Source organism: Carcharhinus amblyrhynchos, chromosome 20 (assembly GCF_965287045.1).
Source record: "Carcharhinus amblyrhynchos chromosome 20, sCarAmb.v2.hapA, whole genome shotgun sequence".
Taxonomy (NCBI): domain Eukaryota; kingdom Metazoa; phylum Chordata; class Chondrichthyes; order Carcharhiniformes; family Carcharhinidae; genus Carcharhinus; species Carcharhinus amblyrhynchos.
Window position 1 is genome coordinate 31942502 of NC_137343.1, and position 27717 is coordinate 31970218.

At 41.7% G+C, this 27717-nt stretch overlaps 1 protein-coding gene across 1 annotated transcript; it reads left to right on the forward strand.

The window, feature by feature from the left end:
- Positions 1-27122, forward strand: cfap73 (cilia and flagella associated protein 73). The gene is made up of 7 exons (XM_080208380.1): positions 1-186; positions 10079-10184; positions 14867-14971; positions 18074-18274; positions 20350-20571; positions 21785-21940; positions 26587-27122. Exons 1-7 carry the CDS (start codon positions 134-136, stop codon positions 26659-26661), a joined length of 918 nt encoding a protein of 305 aa, XP_080064506.1. The 5' UTR covers positions 1-133; the 3' UTR covers positions 26662-27122.
- The last annotated feature ends 595 nt before the right edge of the window (positions 27123-27717 follow it).

Below are 27717 nucleotides of genomic sequence, written 5' to 3' on the forward strand. Positions count from 1 at the left end.
CCCAAGTAACGAGCTTTCCTATCCCTATGGTTACCTGCTCAGGGGTAAAACAGACACATTTCCTGCATCTGGGTCCAGTGTCTTGGTTTCCGCCTCTGCAGAATAACACATTTGTTTCTGATTTTAACAAGAAATGGAAAATGTTTTCGGGGATTATTATGATGCCTTATTCGAAGAGAAGCTAATGTAAGTGAAACATGGGCTTGTTCTCTCCCCCTGCCTTTGCTACTACTTTGTACATTGTTCCAGTTTTGGAGTGATCGGCTAAAGGAATTTCTTTACAATTAACAACATTTTTTTTTACGTTAACAAGAGTTCGGGATAGAATAATTTGGATTTGCAAACATTTTCTCTCTCAATTATTTAAGCGTACATGGGATGTAGGAGAAATTGAGTTAATGCTGTAAGGATTCCGGTTCTGTCTTATTGCTGATAGAACGCTGTTAGAATGGCAGAAACTAATAGTGGACTGAAGAAAGTAAATGACTTCTGTTCTGTTGAAGCTGGGATCGTTCACTTTGGGCGGAGAAAGGGAATTCAAAGCAGATGTTGAAATCATTAAGGATTTTGACACAGGAAGTAATTGGCAGTTGTTTACAACCAAAGGACACAGATTTAAGCACTTTGCAAAAGAACTAAGGAGATAAGATTAGAATATGCACTGCCTCGTGAAATGCACTTCCTGAAAGAGTGTTGGAAGCCAATAAAATAGTCACTTTAAAAAAGGAATTGGATTAATAATTGTGGAGGTGAGATTTGCGGGGCTTTGGGGAAAAGACAGAGCTGGCTCAGGTATGATGGGCCGAATGGCTGTAAGGAAGGGAGTTCCAGGATTTTGACCCAGCAATGGTGTTGATGTTGTTTTATAGAGTGAGTTTTTCCACTTACCTGGAAGTCCTGCTTCCAGGGCTGGAAGTGGGAGCTGACTCCACTTCAGTGAGTGACAGGACTCAAGGTGATACATTGATGGTAATGGGTATAATTCCAGCAGCCAGCCCCCAGCACCTGCCTGGCCAATAAGAGGGCTGGCAGCTCAGCAGCGCCACCACTGGTGATGGCCATCACTGAGGTTGCAATGCAAGGGAGACTGTACCTCAATAGTGGGCACACTTGTTGAGAGGTAGGTTAGGCTGGGGGAAGCCAGGGTACTGCTATTGTTGCAGGAATGGTCATTATTGCTACTTTGAGGGGAGGGGGATTGGTGAACAGTCTTTCATGGGCAATGGAGCACTCATCAAGCAAGAATCATGAACTTGCTGGGAGGCCATCAGGTTTACCTGGCAGTCCCTCCATGCAGCAGCGGACCATTCCGACGTGGGTAAAATGCCTGTGGAGATGGGAAGTGGTGCCCCCACCATCCCCTCAAACCTTCCCCCATCCCACCAAATGGCCTCCTTCTGTACTGTAGAGGTTCTATAAAATTTAGGTAATTATAATTAAGGTTTAAATATAGTTTGATCATGCATCAGTGATTCTACAAAACCTGAAAGTGCCTTTACCTGTTTGAAGTAACATTTTTTTTTGTGTGACAATCAATGGGTGTGTCTCATTACTGCTGTCCTGTGTGGTCATCAGTAGGTAATAAAGCAATTTTCTCACAGGTCTCTCAACTCTTTATGAGGTGATATTTTTATGCAAAAACAGTTGTCTATATATAAAACTATTTATACAATTTCAATCCTTTCAAGCAGAACTTACATCCAGGTGAATAATGATATGGAAAGAATAGCAATATAAAAGAGGGAATTTAATTGCCCAAATTCTACAAGGTGCATTTAATCAGTACAATTAAACATTAATGAGCCAGCTGTCACTTGCAACCTATGCCCCTGAGTAATTGACCTTTCGATCCTGGGAAAAAGACTCAGAGTATCCATTCTATACGAGCCTGTCATAATCTTGTAAACCTCTATCAGGTTCCCCCTCATCTTCCGATGCTCCAATGAAAACAATCCAAATTTGTTCAACCTTTCTTCAGTCTATATCCTCCAAGCCAAGCAACATCCTGGTAAATCTCCTCTACACCCTTTCCAATGCATCAACATCCTTCCGATAGTGTGGCGATCAGAATCGTACACAATACTCCAAATGCAGCCTAATCAAAGTCTTATACAGCTGCAATATGACTTTCCAATTCCTATACCCAACACCCTGACCAGTGAAGGCCAGCATGCCATATGCCTTCTTGACTACCTTGTCCACCTGATTTGTCATCTTCGGGGAACTGTGGATTTGCAGACCTAGGTCCCTCTGTATGCTAATATTTCTAAGAGCTGTACTATTTACTGTATTCTTTCCTTCTGCAGTAAACCTTCCAAATTGCATCACCTCACATTTGTCTGGATTAAATCCAGTCTGCCATCTTTCAACCCAAGCCTCCTGCCATTTTATCTCCTACTGTATCCTTTGACAATCCTCCTCAATATCCACTAATTCCCAATTTTTGTATCCTCTGCAAATTTACTAATCAGACCATCTACATTTTCCTCCAAATCACTTATATATGTTACAAACAGAGGGCCCAGCACTGATCCTTGTGGAACACCGCTTGTCACAGACCTCCAGTTAGATAAGTACCTACTCTCTGACTCTACGCTCAAGCCAGTTTTGTATCTATCTTACTAGCTCACCTCGGATCCCATATGACTTCACCTCCTGAATCAGCCTGAGTAACCTTGTTGAAGGCTTTATTAAAGTTCATACACACAACATCCACTGCCCTGCTCTGGTCAACTTTTTATGTCACCTCCTCAAAGAGCTCAAATCAAGCTTGTGAGACATGACCTCCCCTTCACTAAACCATGTTGCCTATCGCTAATAAGCCTATTCTCTTCCAGGTGTGAGTGTGTCCTGTACCTAAGAAACTTCTCCAATAATTTCCCCACAACTGATGTAAGCTCACTGGCCTGTTATTTGCCAGATTGTTTCTTCTGTCCTTCTTAAACAGAGGAACAGTGTTAGCTGCTCTCTAGTCCTCTGGTACCTCGCCCATGTCTAAGGAAGATACAAAGATTTTGGCCAAGCCTCAGCAATTTCTTCCCTCGCCTCTCTGTGTTCTGGGATAGACTTTATCTGGCCCTGTGGAGTTGTCCCCTTTAATGTTTTTCAAAACGTTATGGGAGAAATTTCAATACCTTCTCTTTTTATTTCAACATGTCCTAGAATATCAATATCCTTCTTTCTACACCCACCACCCACCATTTCCTTCTCCTTTGTGAATACTGATGCAAAGTATTCGTTAATCACCTCCTGGCTCCACACACAAATTCCCTCCACTGTCCTTGGGTAGACCCGCCCTTTCCTTAGCCACTCTCTTCCTCCTTATATACGCATAAAAAGCCTTGGGATTCTCTTGAAAACAGCCTGCCAAGAACATTTCATGGCCCCTGTTTGTCCTCCTACCACCCTGTTTAAGCTCTTTCCTGCTATTTTTGTGTTCCTGAAGAGGCTTATCTGTTTCCAATTTCCTGAAATTTATGCATGCCTCCTTCTTCTTTTTCACTAAGGTCACAATCTTTCTTGTCATCCAGGGTTCCTGAATCTTTCCATCTTTATCCATCTTTTTCCATCTCGGGGTCCTTGTGCATGAGTCGCAAAAACCCAGCTTGCAGGTGCAGCAGGTGGTCAGGAAGGCAAATGGGATGCTGGCCTTCATAGCGAGGGGGATTGAATATAAAAGTAGGGAGGTCTTGCTGCAGCTGTATAGGGCATTGGTGAGGCCGCAGCTGGAGTACTGTGTGCAGTTTTGGGCGCCGCACCTGCGCAAGGATATTTTGGCCCTGGAGGGAGTGCAGAGGAGGTTTACTAGGCTGATACCGGAGTTGAGGGGATTGAGCTATGAGGAGAGGCTGAATAAACTAGGCTTGTACTCGTTAGAGTTTAGAAGAATGAGGGGAGATCTCATTGAGACGTATAAGATGATGAATGGGATGGATAGGATAGAGGTGGAGAGACTCTTCCCGCTCAAAAAAGACAGTAGGACTAGGGGGCACAGCCTCAAGATAAAGGGGAGGCGGTTTAGAACGGAGTTGAGGAGGAACTTCTTCACTCAAAGGGTGGTGAATCTCTGGAATTCTCTGCCCGTTGAAGTGGTGGAGGCTGCCTCGCTAAATATTTTTAAGAAGCGGGTTGATGGGTTCTTGATAAGAGAGGGGATTAAGGGTTATGGGGAGAGGGCGGGAAAGTGGAACTGAGCTACAACAGATCAGCCATGATCTTATTGAATGGCGGGGCAGGCTCGAAGGGCTGGATGGCCTACTCCTGCTCCTATTTCTTATGTTCTTATGTTCTTATCCTTCATTTTTACAGCGACATACTTGTCTTGAATTGTTATCAACTGACTTTTAAAAGACTCCTACATATCGGATATGGATTTACCCTCAAACAGCCATCCCCAGTCTACATTCTCTAGCTCCTGCCTCATACTGTTGTGCTTAGCTTCCCCCAGAGTTAAAGTACTACTATCCTTCTCTACAAATATCTTGAAACTTATAGAATCGTGATCACTGTCCCCAAAATGGTCCCCCACTGAGACGTTGTTTTCCAGAACCAGGTCTAAGGCAGCCCCCTTCCAAGTTGGACTATCTACATAATGCCTCAAGAAGCACTCTTGGACACATTGAACAAACTGTCTCGTCCAAGCCCCCAGCTCTAAAGGAATCCCAGTCTATGTTGGGGAAGTTAAAAGCGTCCATCACAACAACCCTGTTGTTTTTAACCTCTTCTCTTAATTTGCTGACATAATCAGTTCCTTCACTTCACGCTGGCTGTTGGGAGGTACGACACCAACAGTGTGATTGCACCACTCCTGTTCTTGAGTTCTACCCATATGGCCTCACTGCATGATCCACCAAGGTGTTCTCCCTCTGTACAGTTGTGACATTCTCCCTAATCAGTAAAGCAACACCCCCACCTTTTTTTTTCACCCTCTCTATCTCACCTGAAGCATCTACATCCTGGAATGCTAAACTGTTAGTCCTGCCCTTCTTTCATCCAATCCCTGTAATTGCCACAACATTATAGTTCCATGTAGTAATCCAAGCTTTAAGTTCATCTGCCTTGCCTATCATACTCCTCGCATTAAAGCAAACACATCTCGGACCATATGTCCTGTGATGTTTTAGCCTTACTGGATCCATTCACTGAGTTCTCCACAGTCTCTGTACTCTGTACTGTGGCCCTTTTTGATTTTTGTCTTTGATTTCTCTGCCTTCCATTTTTTCCTTTACTGCCTTTTATTTCCATTCCCACTTTTCTTCCTTTTGACTTCCTGCATCAGTTCCCATCCCCCTGGCACATTAGTTTAATCCGTCCCCAACAGCGCTAGCAAACACTTCCCCTAGGACATTGGTTCCAAGCCTGCCCAGCTGCAGACTGTCCGATTTGTACTGGTCCCTCCTCCCCCAGAACCGGTTCCAATGTCCCAGGAATTTGAATCCCTCCCTCTTGCACCCTCAAGGAACACGTTCATCTTAGATATCCTGACATTCCTACTCTGACTTACACATGGCACTTTGAGGTCCTAATTTTTAGTTTAACTCTGAACTCCCTAAATTCAGCTTGTAGGATCCCATTTTTTTTATCTATATGATTGGTGTCTGTATGCACTGTGACAGTGGGAGCTCTGATTAGCTGTAAAGACTCGCATTCTAATCAGTATTCTGTAAACTGAGTCTGAGTCTTTATATGCCTTGTTTGTGATCAGAACTCCCCATTCACCTGACAAAGGGACAGAGCCCTGAAAACTAGTGGTGCTTGCTACCAGATAAACCTGTTGGACTTTAACCTGGTATTGTGAGACTTCTTACTGGGCCATCTCCCCCAACAGTATCCAGAGTGGTATATCTGTTTTGGAGGGAGATGACTGCAGAGGACCCCTGCGCTGCCTTCCTACTCTCCCTCTGTCTGGTGGCCACTCATTGCCTATCTCCCTCAGTAATTTTTTTTTCTGCGGTGTGACCAACTCACCGAACGTGCTATCCACGACTTGCTCAGCATCGTGGACGCTCCAAAGTGAATCCACCTGCAGTTTCAGAGTCAACAGTCGGTCTAACAGGAGCTGCAGTTGGACACAATTCTTGCACATGAAGGAGCCAGGACACTGGAAGGGTCCCTGAATTCCCACATTGCACAAGAGTAGCATGACACAGCTCTGGGATCTCCTGCCATGACTTAACCCTTAAGTTAACTTACAACAACAACTACTACAATGCCAAGAGAAAAAAGGAAAGAAAAACTACTCACCAGTTACCAGGCAATCACTTAGCTGCTGGCTGTGATGTCATGTTTCGATTTCTTTCTACCTCTCACTTGCCCTCGAGTCTCCCTCCCAGGTCCGCCTCGCCACTCCTCCTGAAGACGAGCTCCTCTTTCCCCTCAGCACCGAATTCCCACTCAGCTCCAAAGTTGCGATACCCTCACTCTGGCTGAATCTCACTCCAGCTTCTCTCTCTCCCACTGGTGTGCACAAGCTCACTGGTCCTGAACTCTCAGATTTAATGTGGTTCTGTCCGGATTTGATTACCACAGAAAGCAATCCCTGTGATTATTTGTGAATTTGCTGGTGTGTCAGCAGGTGGGCTAGCTGCTAGAATCCCCTCGTACACTCTGAACAGGTGAATGGTTTCTCCCAGATTTGAACTCACTGGTGTGTCAAAAGGATGGATGAAGCTGTGAATCCTTTCATACACACACGGAACAAATGAACGGTCTCTCCCTGGTGTGTCGGAAGGCTGGATGATTAGTGAATCCCTTCTCACACATAGAGCAGGTGAATGGCCTTTCCCTGGTGTGAACTCACTGATGTATCAACAGTTCGGACAACTGAGTGAATCCCCTCCCACACACATAGCAGGTGAATGGCTTCTCCCCAATGTGGACTCGCTGGTGTACCAGTAGCTCAGATACTGAGTGAATCCCTTTCCACACACACAACAGGCCTCTCCCCTGTGTAAAATCACTGGTGTCCTAGCAGAGTGGTTGACTGAGTGAATCCTTTCTCGTATATGAAGCAGGCGAAACGCTTCTTCCCAGTGTGAGTATGTCAATGAATATATCGGTTCATGGTCCAAAACAAACTTCACCACTTCTACTGCTGTCTCTGGCTGATTTTTCATAGAATCATTGAATCCCTACAATACAGAAGGAGGCCATTCAGCCCATCAAATCTGCACCGACAACAATCCCACCCAGGTTCTATTCCTGCAACCCCACATATTTAACCTGCTAATCCCCCTGATATTTGCATCAATTTAGCACGGCCAGTCAACCTAACCTGCACATCTTTGGACTGTGCAAGGAAACCAGAGTACCCAGAGGAAACCGACGCCGACAAGGGAGAATGTGCAAACTCCATACAGACATTCACCCGAGACTGTATTTGAACCTGGCGCTGTGAGGCAGCAGTACTAGCCACTGTGCCACCATGCTGCCCATTTTGAGATTGAAGAAAAACATGTGCCAAAAAAAACTGATTATCTAACTCACAAAGGGATCGTATTGTTAAATCCCCAAGCTACTACACTGTATAAACATTGTTCAAATCAACTAAGTTTCTCAGGACAGTAGACTAGTTTTATGGAACTCACGAAGGTATCAATAACGTGTCTAACTGGACTAATAATGATTGTGCTGTAAATGCAACGGGCCTTTGGCCAGTGTTGGAGTTGAATGCAATATAGCTGGTAATGGTGAGTCAGACTGTCCTGTCAATGTCCAATGTGTTGATTTGTATTGGTTTGACTGTCACTCAGCATGAGCCTATAGCAACAGGGTCACCCTCTATTTCAGATAAAAGAAATGGCAGGGCTGTTATCTTTAAATTTGCTGTTTGGACATTGATTTAGCAGATTGTTAGCAACAGGACCTTAGTATTTAAGATTCTAATTGGAAACCCAAGTCCTTTTCTTTTTAAAAAGAAACACTTCTTTAATACTCAAGAACTTGCCATCCATATTAACTGGTCAAGTCATAACAACAGTTCTCCTTGGAGCAAAGGAGGTTGAGGGAGATTTGATTGAGATGTTCAAGATTGAGATGGCAGGCTTGCATAACGTAGATAAAGAAAAACTGTTCCTATGAGCCGAAGATACAAGGACCAGGGGACACAGATTTAAGGCTGTGGGCAAGAAATAAAGTGGGGATGCGAGAAAGTGAGTGGTAGTGAACTCCTTGTCCACAAGGCTGGTGGAATTAGGAATGATCAATGATTTCAAAAGGAAATTGTTCAGGTACTTGAGAGAAATTAATTTGCAGAGCTTTGGGAATAGAATTGGCACAGATTGAAAATTGGCTAGCTAACAGGAAACAGAGAGTTGGCATAAATGAGTCTTTTTCTTGTTGGTAGCTTGTGGCAAGTGTGCCACAGGGATCAGTGCCGGGGACCCAACCTTTCATAATTTATATAGATAATTTGGGTGAAGGGACTGAAGGTATGGTAGCTAAGTTTGCTGATGACACAAAGGTAGGCAGGAAAGTAAATTGTGAAGAGTACATAACGAAGCTACAATAGGACATAGGTTAGGCGAATGAGTAAAAATCTTGCAAGTGGAGTATAATGTGGGCAAATATGAAATAGTGCATTTTGAGACAAAGAATAAAAGATGGGTTGAATAACCTCCTCCTGCACTGTAGGGATTGAATGATTTATGATTCTATAAAATGCTATTGTTTATTGTAAGGAGAACTGGTTACAAAAGCAGGGAAATTGTGCTTCAATTGCACAGGGCATGCATGAGACCATATCTGGAGTATTGTGTACACTACTGGTCTCTTTATCTAATGAAATATGTAAATACGTCAGAGGCAGTTCAGACAAGGTTTACCAAACTAATACCAGGAATGGGCAGGTTGTGATAGAGTAAAAATTGGAGAGATTAGTTTGTATCCAATAGAGTTTAGAAGAGTAAGAGGTGACTTGATAGAAACCTTTAAGATCCTGAGGGGTAACAGCAGGGTGGATGTAGAGAGGATGTTTCCTCTTGTCAGAGAATCTAGATCTAGGGGTCACCCTTTAGAAATAAAGATTGATTTCTTTAAGATGGAAATGAGAATTATTTTCTCTGAGCGTCTTGAGTCTCGAACTTTCTTTCTCAAAGGGCAGTGGATGCAGAACCTTTAAATATTTTTAAACGGAGTTAGAATGGCCTCCTGATGCACTGTAGGGATTGTAGGATCCTATGGATACTCTATCTCCTAATTCATATGCTTGTGTATTCCTATGAATTGTGAAGTGGAACTCACTGGATTTGCCTATGAAAGGATAACATGAACATGCTGGGTCAAAATGCCATAGTTACTGACTCGATTGCTCAACTCAGTTGGATTCTGGGCAGAGTTAATGTATAGGAATTTCAGAGGTGATCAAAGAAACTGTCACACCAGAGCAGAAATGAATTTCAGGCAAAGAGGTTAAGCAAAAGGAATAGTGCATCCTTGAGAAGCTGGTGAAAAGGGTTCTACAAAGCATTGGAGAAGCAGAATGTGTGGAATTGAATAAAGTAAATGTGGAAAATTGAAGAAAACTGTTTGTGAGCTGTCTGAATGTACTTATGTGAATCTGAGATTTGCTGGATTTGAAACAATCATGGGGTTGTGCTGTTGTTTGGGGAAGTCAGTTGCTACAATTAATTGAAATTGTCAATTTTGGCAGAAAGAATAAAAAAAAAGCTTATTATCCAAATGGTGAAATATTATGAACCTCTGAGGTGCAGAGGAATCTGGGTGTCTGAGTGCATGAATCACAAAAGGCCAGTATACAGGTACAGCAAACACTGAGATCTTGTTGCTAACAATCTGCTAAATCAACATCCAAACAGCAGATCTAAAAGTAACAACCCTGTCTTTTTTTTTAATTTAGAAAGGAGAATGGCCCTCTTGTCACAGCTCCTGCTGAGCAAAAAAGTCAAGTAAAAAGCTTATCCAGAGGTTGATCATCTCAGACAATAAATTTAATCAAATTTTCCATTGACTATTATGCAGAATCTCTCTGTGTTGTGTATAATTCTGTTAAGTCAAGCCCAGAATGAAATGAGTAATAATATATATGAACCTCGAGTTGTTTCTCTTGATTTTCCTGAAGCAAAATGCCAGACCAAGAACAAACTCGTTTAGCTGATGTCCCTGCATTATTGGAGAAAAGGCAAGAACTGGCGGAAGCGGAGGCAGCGCTTGCTAGTCAAAAGGAGGTAAAACAAACTAGCAGGGCAAAGATTAAATCTGGGTTCATAAATCAAAAAGGATATATGGTACTAAAAATCTCCTTTCTCCCTCGTCTTTTACCCACTAAAAGAACCACCATTCTATGTATTGAAGTGGTTTCCAAATTAGCAAACACTGTTCCAAACCTTCACTTATCTCTCCAGATTCGTATTTTTGCAATCTGAAGTCTACCCTACTTTATTACAGCATATTTCACCCAGCTATTTTCACTGCCAGAGGTTGCCTGTCAATCCATGTGGAAACTAAACGTTTGAACAGTTAGAGTTTATGATTAACCTCAGAAAATTATTCAATTTCTTTCTGAGTAATTAAACATTTATCACCCTGGGTGTTTTATTTTGTTTAGTAGACCCTTAATGGGTTTATTTTAAATTCTGGCATTATCAGTGATTTTCTAATCTTAAAATCGTATTGCAATGCATAATTTCAGTCTTGCCAGTTGTATAGTTTCTCTCATTGTTTATCTGGAATCAACGCCATTCAACATAAGTTAAAGAGAATAGCATTTAGCAATTGGAGCTAAAACAATAGAATTAGAAATGAATGCATTTCTAGGACTGTGGTTACAGATTTGTAGATGATTCAAACAAGCAAATAAAAGGGATGTAAGGAAGCTGCAGATATATTGGGTGGAACAGAATTTTGGCACAAGTGCTCAGATTTAGTGAGGAGGACTGTTCAAGCATCAAAGCTGACAGGTCATGGTGTGACATGAAATGATCCATTAAATACTAACAATGTGGTTTGTTGGTGGAGTACCTGAGATGACTGGTACTGCCTAAAGTTTAGACAACACAAGACTCACAAAGTCAGTGTCTCTGTTTAAAGACGTAACCTTATTTATACCAGTGGTCACCAGGAGTTCATCAATGAGTTAAGTAGTTCTGACATACAGCAGTAAAACCTCTCTGACGAATCTAACACATACAATCAAAAACAGATAAATTATAGTTTTTTTATTATCGATCATTATCAATAAAGAAAACTTTAAATCAATCATCTTCAAGATACAAAATCAACAATAATACATGTCAAATATTTTAGCCAATCGCATTCCACTCCTCAACATAATGGTACTTTATTAGTTTCTGAAATCTGGAATTTGACTCCTGCCTTTGCTGATCCCATTCCCTGGTTGCCTAGTAACCTAAGACGCTCAGCCCAGCGTTCAACTAAATGTTCTTATGGGTTCCCTTGAAGGTCACTGTCTATCCAGATTAACTTGTGACATCAAATCTGGGCACCAGTCCATCTTGTCTGGACAGTGAATACGCCCTGTTCATGAAATTTGATTAAGTGTTCTATATATTTCCTCCATCTAAAACTTTACTGATAAAACTGGCATATTTTCCAAGACCCAAATATTCTCTCAAAATATGGCTTTGCCCTAATAACTTTTACCATGATGCCTTATGGTGAAATGCTTTTTGACTAAAGTGAATAATATTCATCAAAGTCAATGCATCCAAAATAATATATTCAAAATATCAGCATATGTGTCTTACCATCATAACCACTTGTTTGAATCAATTGCTGCATCTCATGTGTAAACTGTTTCTTATTAGCTCATAGACTTATTTTAAAAGTTGGTTAACTGAATGTTGCTAGTTCTGTCAGTGCCTTAATGTCTACTGGTTTAAAAATATTACCACCCTATTAGGGGTTCCACTTACACAGTTCAACTGGGATCGAAATATTTTCCTTCTTTCCCCCAAATCATATTTTCTTATAGAAAAATAATTTGATGTCCCTAGGTCATTCACTTTTTTCTTTTATTAAAGAATGTATGGCATGTTTATACATCTATGTCTCTCAAAAATGTCAAAGTATCACATTCAACTCAACTTTTAACTCAATTCAATTTAACTGAACTGATTGCTGTTAAGTCAACAAATGTGGCAATTATTTTGCACAGTGGGAGAGAGCCAGTTAATCGCTTTTAATAGTGTTGGTTAACAGAGAAATGTTGACCAGGAAATCTTGTAGGCTCTTCCAGAAATAGTGGCATTGGATCTTTATCATCCGCCTGAACTCATGGAATAACTGGTTTAATACTTCTTGTGAAAGGGAGCAGCTGTAACATTGTATCATTCTTTTCTAGAATGGACCTTATTTTAGGCGCATAGCTCCTGGTTGGGGAACCCACAGCTTTCATGCACAGAGGCAGGGATGTTACCAAGTGAGATACATTGCCAAATAAACACTGAGGACGCCACAAAGACCACAGATAGATCTAGCATTCCAAGTGTGGTCCAAAAGTAATTCCCAGTATAAAACTACAAAGATCACTTTGATATTGATGTTTTTGGTTATATATCCCATTTTGTTACCTCATTGTGTACATATCACAGCTTGGTATAGCTCCTACTCTGACCAAAACCGCAAGAAATTTTAAATGGTTATGAACATAGCCCAATCCATCACGCAAATCAGTCTCCTATCCATCGACTCCACCTACACTTCCCACTACCTCGGAAAAGTAGCCAGCATAAGTAAGGACTCCACACATCCCAGGTATACTCTCATCCACCTTCTTCTGGCAGGAGAAAGATACAAAAGTCTGAAGTCACTTACCAACCGACTCAAGAACACTTTCTTTCTTGCTGCCATCAGACTTTTGAATGGAACTACCATATATTAAGTTGATTTTTCTCTACATCCTAGTTATGATTGTAACTCAGTCTGCACCCTCTCCTTTCCTTCTCTCCTACGTACTCTATGAATGGTACGTTTTGTCTTTCTAGCATGCAAGAAACAATACTTTTCACTGTATTTCAATGCATGTGACAATAATAAATATAATCAAATCTTCTTCCTTCCTAATAACCTCCTTCTTTGGCTTGGTGTCAATATTTATCTGATCATGATCCCGTGAAGTACCTTGGAATATTTTAATCTTAAGCTTGTAATATGAATGCAAGTTCTGTTGTAAGAATTTCAGTGACTAGTTGCTAAATTCTGCCAATCCTTTGTCCAACATCTTTGAAGATTTTCTTCCATTAGTTTTATTTTATTCATTTGTGGGACATGGATGTCACTGGCTAGCCAACATTTATTGCCCATCCCTAATTGCCCAAGAGTAGATGAGAGTCAACCACATTGCTGTGGCTCTGGAGTCTCATGTATGCCAGACCAGGTAAGGATGGCAGATTTCCTTCCCTAAAGGACACCAGTGAACCAGATGGAATTTTCCAACAATTGACAATGGTTTCATGAGTATCAGTAGATTTTTAATTCCAAATTTTTTTTATTGAATTCAAATTCCACCATCTGCTGTGGTGGGATTCGAACATGGGTCCCCAGAACATTAGCTGAGTTTCTGGATTAATTGTCCAGCAATAATACCACCAGGCTATCACCTTACATCAGTTTGTAATCATATTTACTGTTTTTGATACTGTGATGAATATGTAGTTCATGGTTCATGTTAATATTTTACAGGTCATGTTTAGTTCCGGGAAGAATAAAGTTTCACTGTAGAAAATGCGATAAATGTAACTAAAGCAGATTTAAGCCTATTACATTTAAAATGTTCGGGACGTGTTGACTTATGGGGTTCACTGCTAGGAAAAAAATCATAAAAAAGCAGGTGGGCGGACTTAGTTGGAGAACTGGAGACACGGGCCAGATCTTTCTGGCCGTTCATGCCAATGGGATCTTCTCAAAGGTGTGACTGGATTCAAAGGGAAATTTCACTGACAGCAGAGGGACAAAAAGGTCCCACCACGAGCAAGTGGTGTGTCACTTCCCACCACGAGAAATAGGAGGCCAGAAAATCTTGCCCATGGTATCACTTCTTGGGGGAAAAAAAAGCAAAGTCGAGAGAGATGTTTGTTTTGGGAGTTAGAGCTAAATTAATTGATTAAAAGTATTCAGTGAACCATGAAGGGCTGCATTGCCATGGAGATGGATGGAGCTCAATTTATCTGTGTGTTTGCTGCTAGAGGGAATGTTTTTCATCAGGGGGAGAGGCTCAATACTAAATAGCTGCTGCTGGTAGCAGGTAGTTGGAATACAGAAGAGCTGTACAGTGCAACTGAGGGTTGCAGTTTGGACTGTGGATGGTTTTTGGCTCATAAAAAAGTCCTTGAAGCCACTCTCTGTAAATCAAGCTTGGGAAAAGCCCTCGAGAGCTAAGAACATGTGATAAAACACTGGTTCCATGCTGGACAGAGTTAGAGATCAGGAAATGCCATGATAGTCATTTACAGCAGCTGGAAAACAGAAGTTTGTAGAAACCCAGTGGCAGTAGCAGTAACATCTCTATATTCACTGGAAATATGTCACTTCCATGTTGTATGTGGTACAGTTGAAGGGAGGTGGAGAATGAAGCTCTGCCAACGCTGGTCCCATCCAACAGCTTCTATATACTTTATTTCGATTCCCATCTGTTTCGATAGCTAGTGGAACTTGCAGTCAGTGAAAAAGTTCAATATATGCTGGTAATTAGAGGTGGGAGTGTAGTTTTATGAATCATCTGTAATGCAGTCTCAGGAGAAAAGAAGTATTTGTAACTTCCTCCAATGATTGAATGAGGTCACAAAGTCAGTTGAACGTAACCAGTCACTCTTTTCAGTAAGGACTGATGATCTGTATGAAACCTCTGTGTATGTTTTTTTTAATGAAGCCATGTTTCTCCTTTTGGTAGGAATTCCAGGTGAAACTCAAGCTGTTAAAGGAAAGAAGAGAGGAACTAAACAAGAGGGAAGAAGAGCTGAAACAATCGTTTCTCAAATTTGATAAGTTCTTGGAGGTAAACATGGAGGCAGTGTGGATTGGCCAGACCATTCCGATTATATTTGTCGGCTTTGAAAATATTGATGTTTAATGACGACTCTTATTTTCTAACTCAGTAACCTGTTCAGAATTAATTCTTGAGTTATGATGTTTATGGAGCCAGCCTGCTCCAAGAATAACACAGGCCAAAGGTCATTTTCTGGGTAAATTGATCAGAATTTAAGTGGTGTCAAAAGTAGCAGTAACATTGCTATATTCACATGAAATACATCACTTCCATGTTGTATGTGGTGCAGTCAAAGGGAGGTGGGGAATGAGGCTGTACAGACCCTCTGGATCTATCCAGCAGCTATTACATACTCTACTTTTGGTGGTACACCAAAACAACCTTTCATCTGTTTCCATAGCTAGTTACTCCTGGAACAGGCCACATGTCTAATGCCAAAGGCTTATAACTTGAGGGGTGTCACTCCACACCAAACCTGGCTGACCAGGATTCTCTCCCACTCTTACCGCCTGCCATTGACGTGTTGGAAAAATTTTTGCAAATTGACAGTCAACTTGTCGCAGCTTTATAAACCCACCTTCCTTGGCTATCAAGTCCTGGGGTGGGACTTGAACCCAGAGCTTTGGACTTGGAGTCTGTGCCACAAGGCCGCAATGTAGACTGTACCTATAAGGATAAGGTGCAAGTAAGATGGCTAGAATGCTAACCATGGCAGCAGGGAGCAGGAGGCAGTGTTAAGACAGGGAGAAACAGTGTAGAATGGGTGCAAACACAGGGGATTTGATAATTAGGAAGACAAATAGCATCCTCTGCTGTCATGAGTGAGAGTCCGGGAGGATGTGCTGCCTCCTTAATGCAATGGTAAAAGAGACAGCTTGAAAAAGAAGAGGGGTCGCGGGGGGTAGAGGGGGGGAGGTTCAGTTCTTGTGGGTCCATGTCAGGAGCCATGACATAGGAAAAAAACAAGGAGGAGGTGCTAATGAGGGAGTAGGAGGAGCTAAGAAACAATTACAAAGCACGATTTCACGGTGGTAATCTAAGGTGGTACCTGAGCCACATCCTGATTGGCAGAGGAATAAATGGATCAGGAAAGCTATGCCACTTAATAATAAAAAGTATAAACATAGAGATAATAACAAAGAAATGGCATAAATATCGAATCATTGCATTGCCTCAATATTTACCTGGGAAAATTGGAAAATGAGGTTTAAAAAGATACAGTAACATTTAAGACAGAAAGGAGAGATAATTGATACGTTAGTTAAACTTAGGGTGTGCAATTAAAAATGAATTTCAATCTAGATATCTATGAGGTGATGCATTTTGGACGGAATAAAAGGAAGGCAGCATACTCTGTGGAAATAAAGAGATGCAGGGATACAGACAAACAAAAACTAGCAGCACAAGTTTAACACAAGGGCCTTAAAAATTACAAACAATGCGAAAAGGTGAAAAAGAACTTGTGATTTAACCCGAGGATCACCACGCGTCAGGCAAGGGGCAAGACTCACCATGGACTATTCTCCAGAATGGGTTGCATTCTTGGACACACGCAACTCCATCAAGGAAGGACACTTCAGCACCTCACTGTACCACAAGTCCACAGATAACCTCACGATGCTCCACTTCTCCAGCTTCCACCCTAAACATGTTAAAGAAGCCATCCCCTACAGGCAAGACCTTCATATGCGCAGGATCTGCTCAGATGAAGATGATCGCAACAGACTCCGCCAGACGCTGAAAGATGTCCTCATAAGAACAGGATATGATGCTCAGCTCATCGATCGACAGTTGCGACGTGCCACAGCGAGAAATCACACCAACTTCCTCAGAAGACAAACACAGGATATGGTGGACAGTACCCTTCGTCGCCCAGTACTTCCCCGGAGCAGAGAAGCTATGACATCTTCTCCAGAGCCTTCAACATGTCATTGCTGAAGACGAACATCTCGCCAAGGCCATCCCCACACCCCCACTTCTTGCCTTCAAACAACTGCACAAACCTCAAACAGACCATTGTTCGCAGCAAACTACCCAGGAGTTTAATCAGGAGAAAAGTGACCACAACACAACACAACCCTGCCACAGCAACCTCTGCAAGACATGCCAGAACATCAACATGGATGCCATCATCTCACATGATAACACCATCCACCAGGCACACGGTACACGCTCTTGCAACTCAGCCAACGTCTACCTGATATGCTGCAGGAAAGGATGTCCCGAGGCATGGTCATCTGGGGAGACCATGCAGACGTTTCGATAACCAATGAATGAACATCGCTCAACAATCATCAGGCAAGACTGTTCTCTTCCTGTTGGGGAACACTTCAGCGGTCATGGGCATTCAGCCTCTGATCTTCGGGTAAGCGTTCTCCAAGGCAGCCTCCACAACACACGACAACAGAGTCGCTGAGCAGAGACTGATAGCCAAGTTCCGCACACATGAGGACAACCTCAACCGGGATCTTGGGTTCATGTCACACTATTTGTAACGCTCATGACTTGCCTGGGCTTGCAACATCTCACTTACTGTTCTGTCTGGAGACAATACACATCTCTTTAACCTATGCTTAATGCTATCTCCACTCACGTTGTCTGCACCTTTAAGAGTTGATTAGCTGTAAAGACTTGCATTCTAATCAGTATTCCGAAAAACTGAGTGTGTTCCTTTATATGCCCTGTTTGTGATCAGAACTCCCACTCATCTGACGAAGGGGCAGAGCCCCGAAAGCTTAGTGGTGTTTGCTACCAAATAAACCTGTTGGACTTTAACTTGGTGTTGTGAGACTTTTTACTATGGGACTCAAACCCAGAGTTTCGGTTTCAGAGGCAGTAATGTTGCTACAATAAAAGTGACTGGGAACATTCAATTTTGGCCATCAAAAGGCAGGCGGAAGCTATATTATTTGCTCTTCTTAAGTGAGGGGATAACTCAGGCTAAGATATTCAGACAAGGGTCTCCCACCATCCTAGGCAATCATTAGGCCTGAATTAGAGATGCAACTTAAAAAGGTTTGCAGGGGAACATGACCTGTTCAAAACCGTTTTTTTAACTTGGCAGTAATTTGTGCAGTGATGCTTGTTGTTTTACCTCTTCCCCTTCCGAAGGAAACTGACGCCAAGCAAAAAAGAGCAAAGGACAAAATAATTACTGAGACTGAACTAATAAAACAGAAGGAAAAGGATATTGATCAATTTAAAATAGAACTGAAAGATCTCATCAAGAAGAAGGAGAAACTGAAGAAGAAAGTGGAGGCGTATTCCATTTATCCAAAATTCTTGGAGAAAGTAATCAAAATATCAAAGGAGGTAACAATTTAAAGAATGTGTCGCTTAAGTTCTATATGTATGGTACTTTTTTGGAAGGGGAATGAATAGCTTACACTTTTCTTTTAGTACACTTAATGCTTCATAGAGGCAAACATAATCAGATACAAGTAGTTCTGGAAGTAGATAATGATTGAAGATGGTCTTAAAGCAATAGACTTTTGATTTGATTTCATTTATTTTCTTTGAATTATTATTGCCACATATATTAGCGGAAAACAGTGAAAAGTATTATTTCTTGCACTATACAGACAAAGCATACCGTTCATTGAGAAGGAAAGGAGAGAGTCCAGAGTGTAGTGTTACAATCATATCTGGGGTGTGAAGAAAGATCAACTTAGTGCGAGATAGATCCATTCAAAAGTCTGATGGCAGAAGGGAAGAAGGTGTTCTTGAGTCAGTTGGTACATGACCTCAGGCTTTTGTATCTTTTTCCCAAAGGAAGAAGGTGGAAGAGAAAACATCCATGTGTGGGGGGTCATTAATTATCCTGGCTGCTTTTCCAAGACAGTGGGAAGTGTAGACAGAGTCAATAGATGGGAGGCTGGTTTGCGTGATGGATTGGGCTACTTCACAACCTTTTGTTTCTTGCGGCCTTGGGTAGAGCAGGAGCCATACCAAGCTCTTATACAACTATAAAGAATGCTTTCTATGATGCATCTGTAAAAGTTGGTGTAAAAGCTGGAGAAGAAGCTAATATGCCCACTTTCCTTAGTTTTCTGAGAAAGTAGAGGCGTTGGTAGGCTTTCTTAGCCATAGCCCACATGGCGGGGCCAGGACAGGTTGTTGATAATCTGGACACCTAAAAACTTGAACCTCTCGACTATTTCTTCTTCGCCCCCATTGATGTAGACAGGAGCACATTCTCCACTATGCTTCCTGAAATCGATGACAATCTCCTTCATTTTGTTGACATTGAGGGAGAGATTATTGTTGTCGCACCAGTTCACCAGATTCTCTATCTCATTCCTGTACTCTGTCCCGTCATTGGTTGAGATCTGACCCACTACAGTGGGTGTTGTCAGCAAACTTGAACATCGAATTGGAGGGGAATTTGGCCACACATTTATCGGTGTATAAGGAGTATAGTAGAGGGCTGAGAATACAGTCTTGTGGGGCACGGTGTTGAGGAGTTTGGAGATAAGTTTCGCAGGAATGATGGTGTTGAAGGCTGAGCTGTAGGCAACAAGTAAGAGTCGTCATGACATAGGTGTCTTTATCATCTGATGCTCATGCCACATGTAAGCAAGAGTGGCAAGCAATAGATTTCTGCCACAGCATCCAATTGTACCCGCCCCTTCTGCACACCAGCTCATTCTGCCCTAAGAAAGAGAAACAGCAAGGCTTTGGATGTGTTTCATTCTGTGAAGAATGACACCTGAAAGACCAGCAAATAAATCTGGATGTTGCAGAAATATGTGCAAGCAATTCAACTTCAATGGCTGGAGGTAAAGATAAGCGATATTACAGACAGAAACAAGGAATCTTGGTATTAATAAGTTAATTGAGGCTCTTTTTTAAAAAATTGATGCATGACCATACACCATAAGACCGTAAAGACATAGAAGCAGAATTAGGCCACTCGGCCCATCGAGTTAGCTCTGCCATCTAATCATGGCTGATATTTTTTCATCTCCATTCTCCTGACTTTTTTCCATAACCCCTGATCCTCTTATTAATCAAGAACCTATCTATCTCTGTCGTACTCAATGACCTGGCCTCCACAGCCTTCTGCGGCAAAGAGTTCCATAGATTCACCACTCTCTGGCTGAAGAAATTCCTCCTCATCTCTGTTTTAAAAAAATTGTCCTTTTAGCCTGAGGTTGTGCTGTTTGGTTCTAGTTTTTCCTACTATTGGAAACATCCTGTCTGTCTACCCAGGCCTCGCAGTATCCTATAAGTTTCAATAAGAACATCCTTCTAAACTCCAACGAGTACAGACCCAGAATCCTCAACCATTCCTCACTTGGATGCAAGTGTTAGTAAATTTATTTTTTCTCAAACTCTTGGTATATAAACAAACTGCTCCTGATTTTCTTCTTCGCTTTTTTTTAAAGTTTCAGGACATCAGCATGGTGAACACTCGTTTTGAGACTTTGTTTCATACACATGACCTCCTAATGGCAAAGTACAATGAAGATCAAGAAGTCATGAAGACAATTAAAGACAATCATAATCAATTCATGAAAGAAAAAGATAATGAAGTTATGACATACCACAATAAACTTTCTGCATTACAAACTCGATTGGAAAATGCCAAAGCGAAAGTTATTAAAGGGGTAAGTGTTTTCTAGAAATTAAGCCAAAATCCTTAGATCTCCTCATTTTACACAGGTTTCAGTAGTCTAACTAATACTTAACCTGTTTATACTCTGGGGAATTCAGTAAGAATTTTTCAAGCTGGTTAGTTGAGGAGTTTGAAGTTTTCATTCAGAGAAATGAGCTGTCCGCACCGAATGTTGCAGACTGCCATATTCCAATGTGTGCTGAGGGATGAACTGAAACATGGGGCATCAGCAGCAAAAGTGCAATGGGGAAGGACCACATCTAAGGCCTTTAGGCATAGTTTACTGAGGGGCTGGAAAGTTTTTTTTGAAATGGAATGAATCTTGTAGATATTAATTGTAAATCTGATGAGTAGCATACAGTATTGGAAGAAATACATGTGTTTTGTATCTTAAGTCAATTTTGACTATGAAATCTATTTTTCTAAATTTTATGATTAAAGTATATATTTTTTTGGGGGGAAGGGGGGTAGAAGTCTTGAAATCAGGGATTGAAAACTGGTAACAATTGGACATGTGCAAACATATGGGGAAAATGATCATTAACAGGGTTGGCAAGCCACAGGAAGAGTAAAGGGTAATGGTCCCAAATGATGGCTTAGTTTGCTCCCTGCATTTAATGTTTATTTATTAGTGTCACAAGTAGGCTTTGTCACAAGTAACTTTGCAAAGAAGTTACTGTGAAAATCCCCTAGTCACCACACTCTGGCGCCTGTTTGGGTACACTGAGGGAGAATTTAGCGTGGCCAGTGCACCTAACCAGCATGTCTTTCAGACTGTGGAAGGGAACCGGAGCACCTAGAGGAAACCTATGCAGACACGGGGAGAACATGCAGACTCCACACATACAAGTGACCCAAGCTGGGAATTGAACCCTGGTCACTGGCGCTGTGAGGCAGCAGTGCTACTCACTGTGCCACCGTAAGGAGACACAGATTCTGGATCTCCTGGAGAAGAGTCTGCACTAATTTGACTGTCTTTAATTAGTATGTTTAAAAGACCACATAACATCTGCAAGCAAGTTCAACAGTAAGAAATGGCAAGCGATGTTTATTTGCAGCTCACTACATAATCTAGGTCAATGTTATTTCAAAGGTGTTTTGCCAGAATAAACCTTTCAAATGACCAAGAACGTGTTTTTATTGAAGATCATAAATAACTAGCACAGTGATTTCAAAAGAAATTGTACCATTATGTAATTTTACAGGAATCCACATGGGTGCATATTCAAAACACAGCAGCTAAGAGGACCATTACCTTGGGCATGACAAAGATGGCAATTTTTAACCTTTACATGCATGTAAGAAAAGCAGATATGAAATCTGTCATTGTATCAGATGATACAGATACTCAGCTTCATACAGTAAGTATGCTGTTGATATGTGGATCATATTTATTCCCATTCTATTTCAGGCTTTTTCTGTGCAGTGGGAATGGGACTGTTCATTTTTTTTCCCTAATGTCCTCTGCTCTGAAGTGCTAACTCCTGCTTTGATACAGTTCCACCCTTAGTGACAATCCTCTGGTATCTTTTCTTAAATCAGTCAACATCCTTCATGTAGGAGTCTGGTGAGTATCAGTGGGCTACACCTTCCTTCACAGGCATTGCAGTTAAATCCAATAATATTACCAAATAATCACTTCATAGAATGAAGCTGTATAATTATTTTCTTTTCCATCCCAAGTCACCCAAGGTTGGAATAAAACCCAGCTTCTTGGTGCTTGAGGCAGCAGTGCTAAATATTCTGCTACTACTGTGCAGAGGGAGGCCATTTGGCCCATTAGGTCTGCACTGACTCTCTGACAGAATGTCTTACTCAAACCCTCTCCCCCACCCTTTCCCCCAGCCCTACACATTTTCCATCTAAGCTACACAGCTTGGGACATTAAGGGGCAATTTAGCATGACCAGTCCACCCAACTTGCACATCTTCGGACTGTGGGAAGAAATCGGAACATCCGGAGGAAACCCACGCAGATGTGGGGACAACATGCAAACTCCACGTAGACAGTCACCCAAGGCTGGAATTGAACCCGGGTCCCTGGCACTGTGAGGCAGCAGTGCTAACCATTCAATGGTCTTGTGGCACAATCATCAATGTCCCCACTCGTGAGCCAGAAGCTCCAGATTCGAGTCCCACCCCAGGACTTGATGACCAAGGAAAATGCATTCATAAAGTAGTCAAACAGGTTGGGCATGTCAATCTGCACACCCTTCCAAACAGATCAATGGCTGGCAGTAAGGCAGGGGAAGACTGCTGGTCAGTCACACTTGGAGTGGCGCCCCTCAAGCGATAAGCTCCTGGCAACAGGCTAGCGACAAAGAACAAAAGAACAAAGAACAGTACAGCACAGGAAACAGGCCCTTCGGCCCTCCAAGCCTGTGCCACTCATTGGTCCAACTAGACCATTCCAGGAATTACTAGCCATGGAAGCAGACAAAAGTCTGTCCTAGTGCACCACTAGGTGCAGGAAGAGGATTGGAATTGGAAATAATCATTTTCCAGCAGAGGTGAAGAATAGAAAGGTTGGATGATTTCCTCTTTGTCTCACTGAAGTCAGTTCTGAAACACTGAGTGTGCAGAACAGGGAGTGTGCAGAACATTGTTTTAGCAACTGATCCATTGAAGGAGCTGGAAAGCATTATGCTTTTTATTCTGTGGAGGGAATATAGGCTGTACCGGTAACAAAAAATTGCGATATGTACATGGATTGGCAACATATGCAGGAAGCATCTGCACTGGTTGTTCATCTCAAGACAAACTTGTGACAAATGTCTTGATGTAAAAAAAATTGTTCCATGGTGTTCTGAAAAGATATGGAGCTAAAGCTGAATAAATAAAGTTAAAGTACAGATCAACTATGATCAAATCAAATGCAGAATAGACGCAAGAAGCTTTGTGGCCTAGTCTAAGAATCATAAATCCCAACATTGCAGGAGAGAACTCGACCCATCTAGCCTGTACCAACAACAATCCCATCCAGGTCCTATAGCCATGACCGCACATATTTACCATGCTAGTTCCCCTGACGTTAATGGGCAACTTAACATGGTGAATCAACCTAACCTGCACCTCTTTAGGTGATTGAGTGTCTTAAGGCAAGAGATAGATAGGTTCTCGATTAATAAGGGGATCAGGACTTATGGGGAAAAAGGAGAATAGGGATGAGAAAATATTCAGCCATGATTGAATGGCAGAGCAGACTCGATGGGCCGAGTGGCCTAATTCTGCTCCTATGTCTTATGGTCTTACGATCTCTTTGGACTTTGGGAGGAAACCTGTTCCATTAATTCTTTTCCCCTTTTTTGAGATCACCCAATGCCATTTTGCAAACTGGAGGGGAAGCTTTCATTCTGAACTGCACTAAAATTGCTTCGAAATTAACTTAGGATTTCATTCCTCCCCTTCCCGAGGGAGGGTGAGCAAGTGGCATTGAGACTTCAGGCAGGATTTTCATCTGAACTTTGAGTGCCTCAAAATTGGGACCAAATGTGGGCACCGAGCCAGGAGGCCAAACCAAAGGAACTATTTTCCTGGTGATGGTTTCCTACTTTGTGGGTTCCTGATGTCCAGTCATGGGTCAACTGGGTAGTTCTAATTCATTGGTAGCTCCATCAGGAAAGGTGGACATGGCAGAGGCAGGCAGGTGACTTCAAGGGCACTTCAACATAGAGGTGCCCTCAGATGAGCAAAAGTATATATTTTTAGACTGTAAGCCCTGAAATGAGATCAGAAACCTCCCTGGATTGCTGGTTGTGTCTGCAGGCTGCCTCCATGGTCTCTCTTTTCAGGAGAAGTCCTGTGGAAATTAAATCCCTATAGTCGTAACTATACAAATTATTTTTTTTTAAATTGAGGTTTTGGAATTGTAAGTTTTACAAATAAAATCCTTCATGGATTGTTTGTAAGGCTAAAACCTGTTGTGTTCCAGAAAGAGCATTTTACTTAGTGAACAATAAGGGAATGTACATTTATTTATCTCAATATTGAAATCAAAAGCCACTCCATAATTATTTGTTGGCTAGCTCCACAATCTTCAGGCTAACAAGCCATGGAGTATCGCCGCTAACACACTTTTAGCTTCATATACTTATACCAGATTTGCAAGGAATAATTGATGATATAACTACCACAAAAACTGAAAGTGCTTTAATGTTGAAGTAGTTTGATTTTGTTCTCCCATTTTCACTCCTTTCTCCCTTAAGGTGCTTCCCAGCACTGGTGGTTAGAAGACATCAGGCATCTTCTAGATCAGTGATGGGCAAGATGCAGCCCGGGGGCCACATGTATCCCATCTTGGGTTCTCAAGTTTATTCACTAGTAGGCTTACATTAACACTGTGAAAATCCCTTAGTCACCACACTCTGTCACCTGTTCAAGTACACTGAGGGAGAATTTATCATGGCTAATGCACCTAACCAGCATGCCTTCTGGACTGTGGGAGGAAACTGGAGAAAACCCACGCAGACACAGGGAGAAAGTACAAACTCCCCGCATATGCGGTGAACTAAGGCAGGAATCGAACCCGGGTCCCTGGCACTGTGAAGCAGCAATGCTAACCACTGTGCCAACTGTAGCTCATGAGACATTTTGCTGACCTTTGCCCATTTGCAGCACTGCCATATGTCCTGCTGATTTCCATCCATGCAATTTTTTTCCTAATGGCATGACTGAAGTGATACACCTAAAGCAAGGATGAGTGAAGTGAGATATTTTGCACACGCCATTGACTGCGAGAGCCATGTGCTCTCTCTGTATTCAAAGTGTAAATATTTATTTTGTTTTTGCCATTTGAAGTTGATGACAATTCTATTGATGTATAAATGATTAAGCCTTTTCTATAACTTATGAAATATTCAGCATGTATTAATTAATCTTATTTATAGGGTCATGGTTAGTGAACAAGCCTGATATTCACCTTGCAGTCCACTGAGATGAAGGAGGGCCACTCATGTGGCCCATTCATTAGCCTGCGCATCACTGATCTCAAGTTCTTTTATGCATTAGCCTAGACAGTGTGTCAGCAGGCTATTGAACCAACATATAGCAACAACCCCATCAGACCCTGCCCTCACAAACTTACTTACATATACCACTGTATCACTGCACTGTGACCAAGATTAGAACCTGACCTCCACCCCCACAAACTTCATTTCTAACCCAGGTTCATGAGTATAATTGAAGGTCACTTCCGCATGAATGGAAACAGTTGATTTAGTACAGAGCAACACGGAGTGAACGTGCTTCAAGAATAGATGTGACAGTTCTAAAGCACGGCCAATGCACCTGACGGTTAGCACATCTTTCAGACTGTAGGAGGAAACCCACACAGACACAGGGAGAACATGCAAACTCCACACAGATGGTGATCCAAACTGGGAATCGAACCCAGGTCCCTGGCGCTGTGAGGCAGCAGTGCTAACCATTGTGCCACCCATAGGCTTTTGATGAGAGACTACAGGGAGTTGACTTTCTGGTTAAATTCTGGGTAGGAACAATGGGGCTGGATCCATAAGTTATGACCATTGAATAAACTCCACTATCCAGTTCTTGCATACAATCACATAGATTCTTCACTTAACCTTCTTTTCCTGGATCACTCCACTATTTTTCTCTTCCCTATTGGCACTGGCTGCCAATTTTTCCTTGTTCATGTTTATCTTTAACAAGGTCCTAGATACAAGAGCTGTTTACTGATTAATCAATCAACTTTGAACACCGTTAATCATCGCCCAGGATTCTCACATCAATATCCAGTGCACTCTGCTAGAACCCTAACCCCTTACCCTAACCCTAATTTATTGGGTACTATATGAGCAGAGGGAAATGCAAGAACAGATTAATGATCTGATTCTGTGTAAACATTACAGATGAATAGATAATTTATACAAGTTTTATTATATGCAGATTTGACCAGTTGTGCCATTTTACCCACATTTTAAATTGTCCATGAAGATCATTTTAAAATGACTTATAAGACACTGATTATTTTTGGAATTATCTTGCAGGTTCAGCAGTACATCCTAGAATTAAGTGATTTGATACAAGAACGGAAGAAAAGCTTGGAGTTTAGCAGCGCTTAACTCCATAAACATATTAATAGGGCAATTACCTTCCATGGTCATTGCTTAGTTTATTAATACGACAAAATTAATGAATGAGAAGTTTTGCACTTGTTCTATTATGATAATAAATGTATGTATGTGTATTTATATGACATGTAGGTAGAAGTCAAAATATCACGTTGAATGTACTTTGCTGAAGTTCACATCTACAGAACACGCATTATCTGTACCAACCATTCAAAAATTGTAAGGGTATCTTCTGAGCAGTTTCCAGATCAGAGGAATACCTTGTTCAATTAATGTAGATGCGTTGGGTTCTCATCAGAAAAAAATGAATTTATTAAAGGCAGAGTTAGATTTTTGATAGACAAAGGATTCAAGAGCCATGGGTAGGGAGAGAAGAGGAAGTGGAGTTGGGACCATACCGATCTGTCATGATCTTATTGAACAGTAAGAGGTCTCCTAACACCAGGTTAAAGTCCAACAGGTTTATCTGAAATCACAAGCTTTAGGAGTGCCGCCCCTTCATCAGGTGACTCACCTAATGAAGGAGCAGTGCTCCAAAAGCTCATGATTCCAAATAAACCTGTTGGACTTCAACCTAGTGTTGTGAGACCTCTTACTATACCCACCCAGTTCAATGCTAGCATCTGCACATCATATTTGAATGGCAAAGCAGATTCAAAGGGTTTAGTGGCTACTCCAAAGTGTTATGTAACATTGGGTAAGAAAAACCTCTAGAAATGAGAATCTGACCCCGGCGCCTTGAATTCCATATTGAACATGGCATATTTGCTAATTCCAGTATTACAGACGCTTGAGGCATCATTTTCCATGGATCTGAGGCCTCAAAGTGGAAAATATGGGCCTAGTTCCGTAACTGAGTCTTCTATGTGTTGAAAAAAGGTCGGTTGCATAAGTATAGCTCAGCTAAATGCAGCTTTGTTTCATTCTTACAGAAAACGTGGGAAAATCCCAGCAGGTCTGACGGCATCTGTGGAGAGAGAATAGAGTTCACGCTGAATCTGCACGACACTTCATCAGAACCAACTTGAAACATTGGTTCTATTCTCT

What these genes read in the sequence shown, in the direction of transcription:
- cfap73 (XM_080208380.1), top strand. Translation starts at nt 134, where the DNA reads ATGGAAAATGTTTTCGGGGATTATTATGATGCCTTATTCGAAGAGAAG. An exon ending in CGCTTGCTAGTCAAAAGGAG is followed by an intron (nt 10,185 to 14,866) that starts GTAAAACAAACT and finishes TCCTTTTGGTAG; the next exon opens with GAATTCCAGGTGAAACTCAA. An exon ending in TAATCAAAATATCAAAGGAG is followed by an intron (nt 18,275 to 20,349) that starts GTAACAATTTAA and finishes TTTTTTTTAAAG; the next exon opens with TTTCAGGACATCAGCATGGT.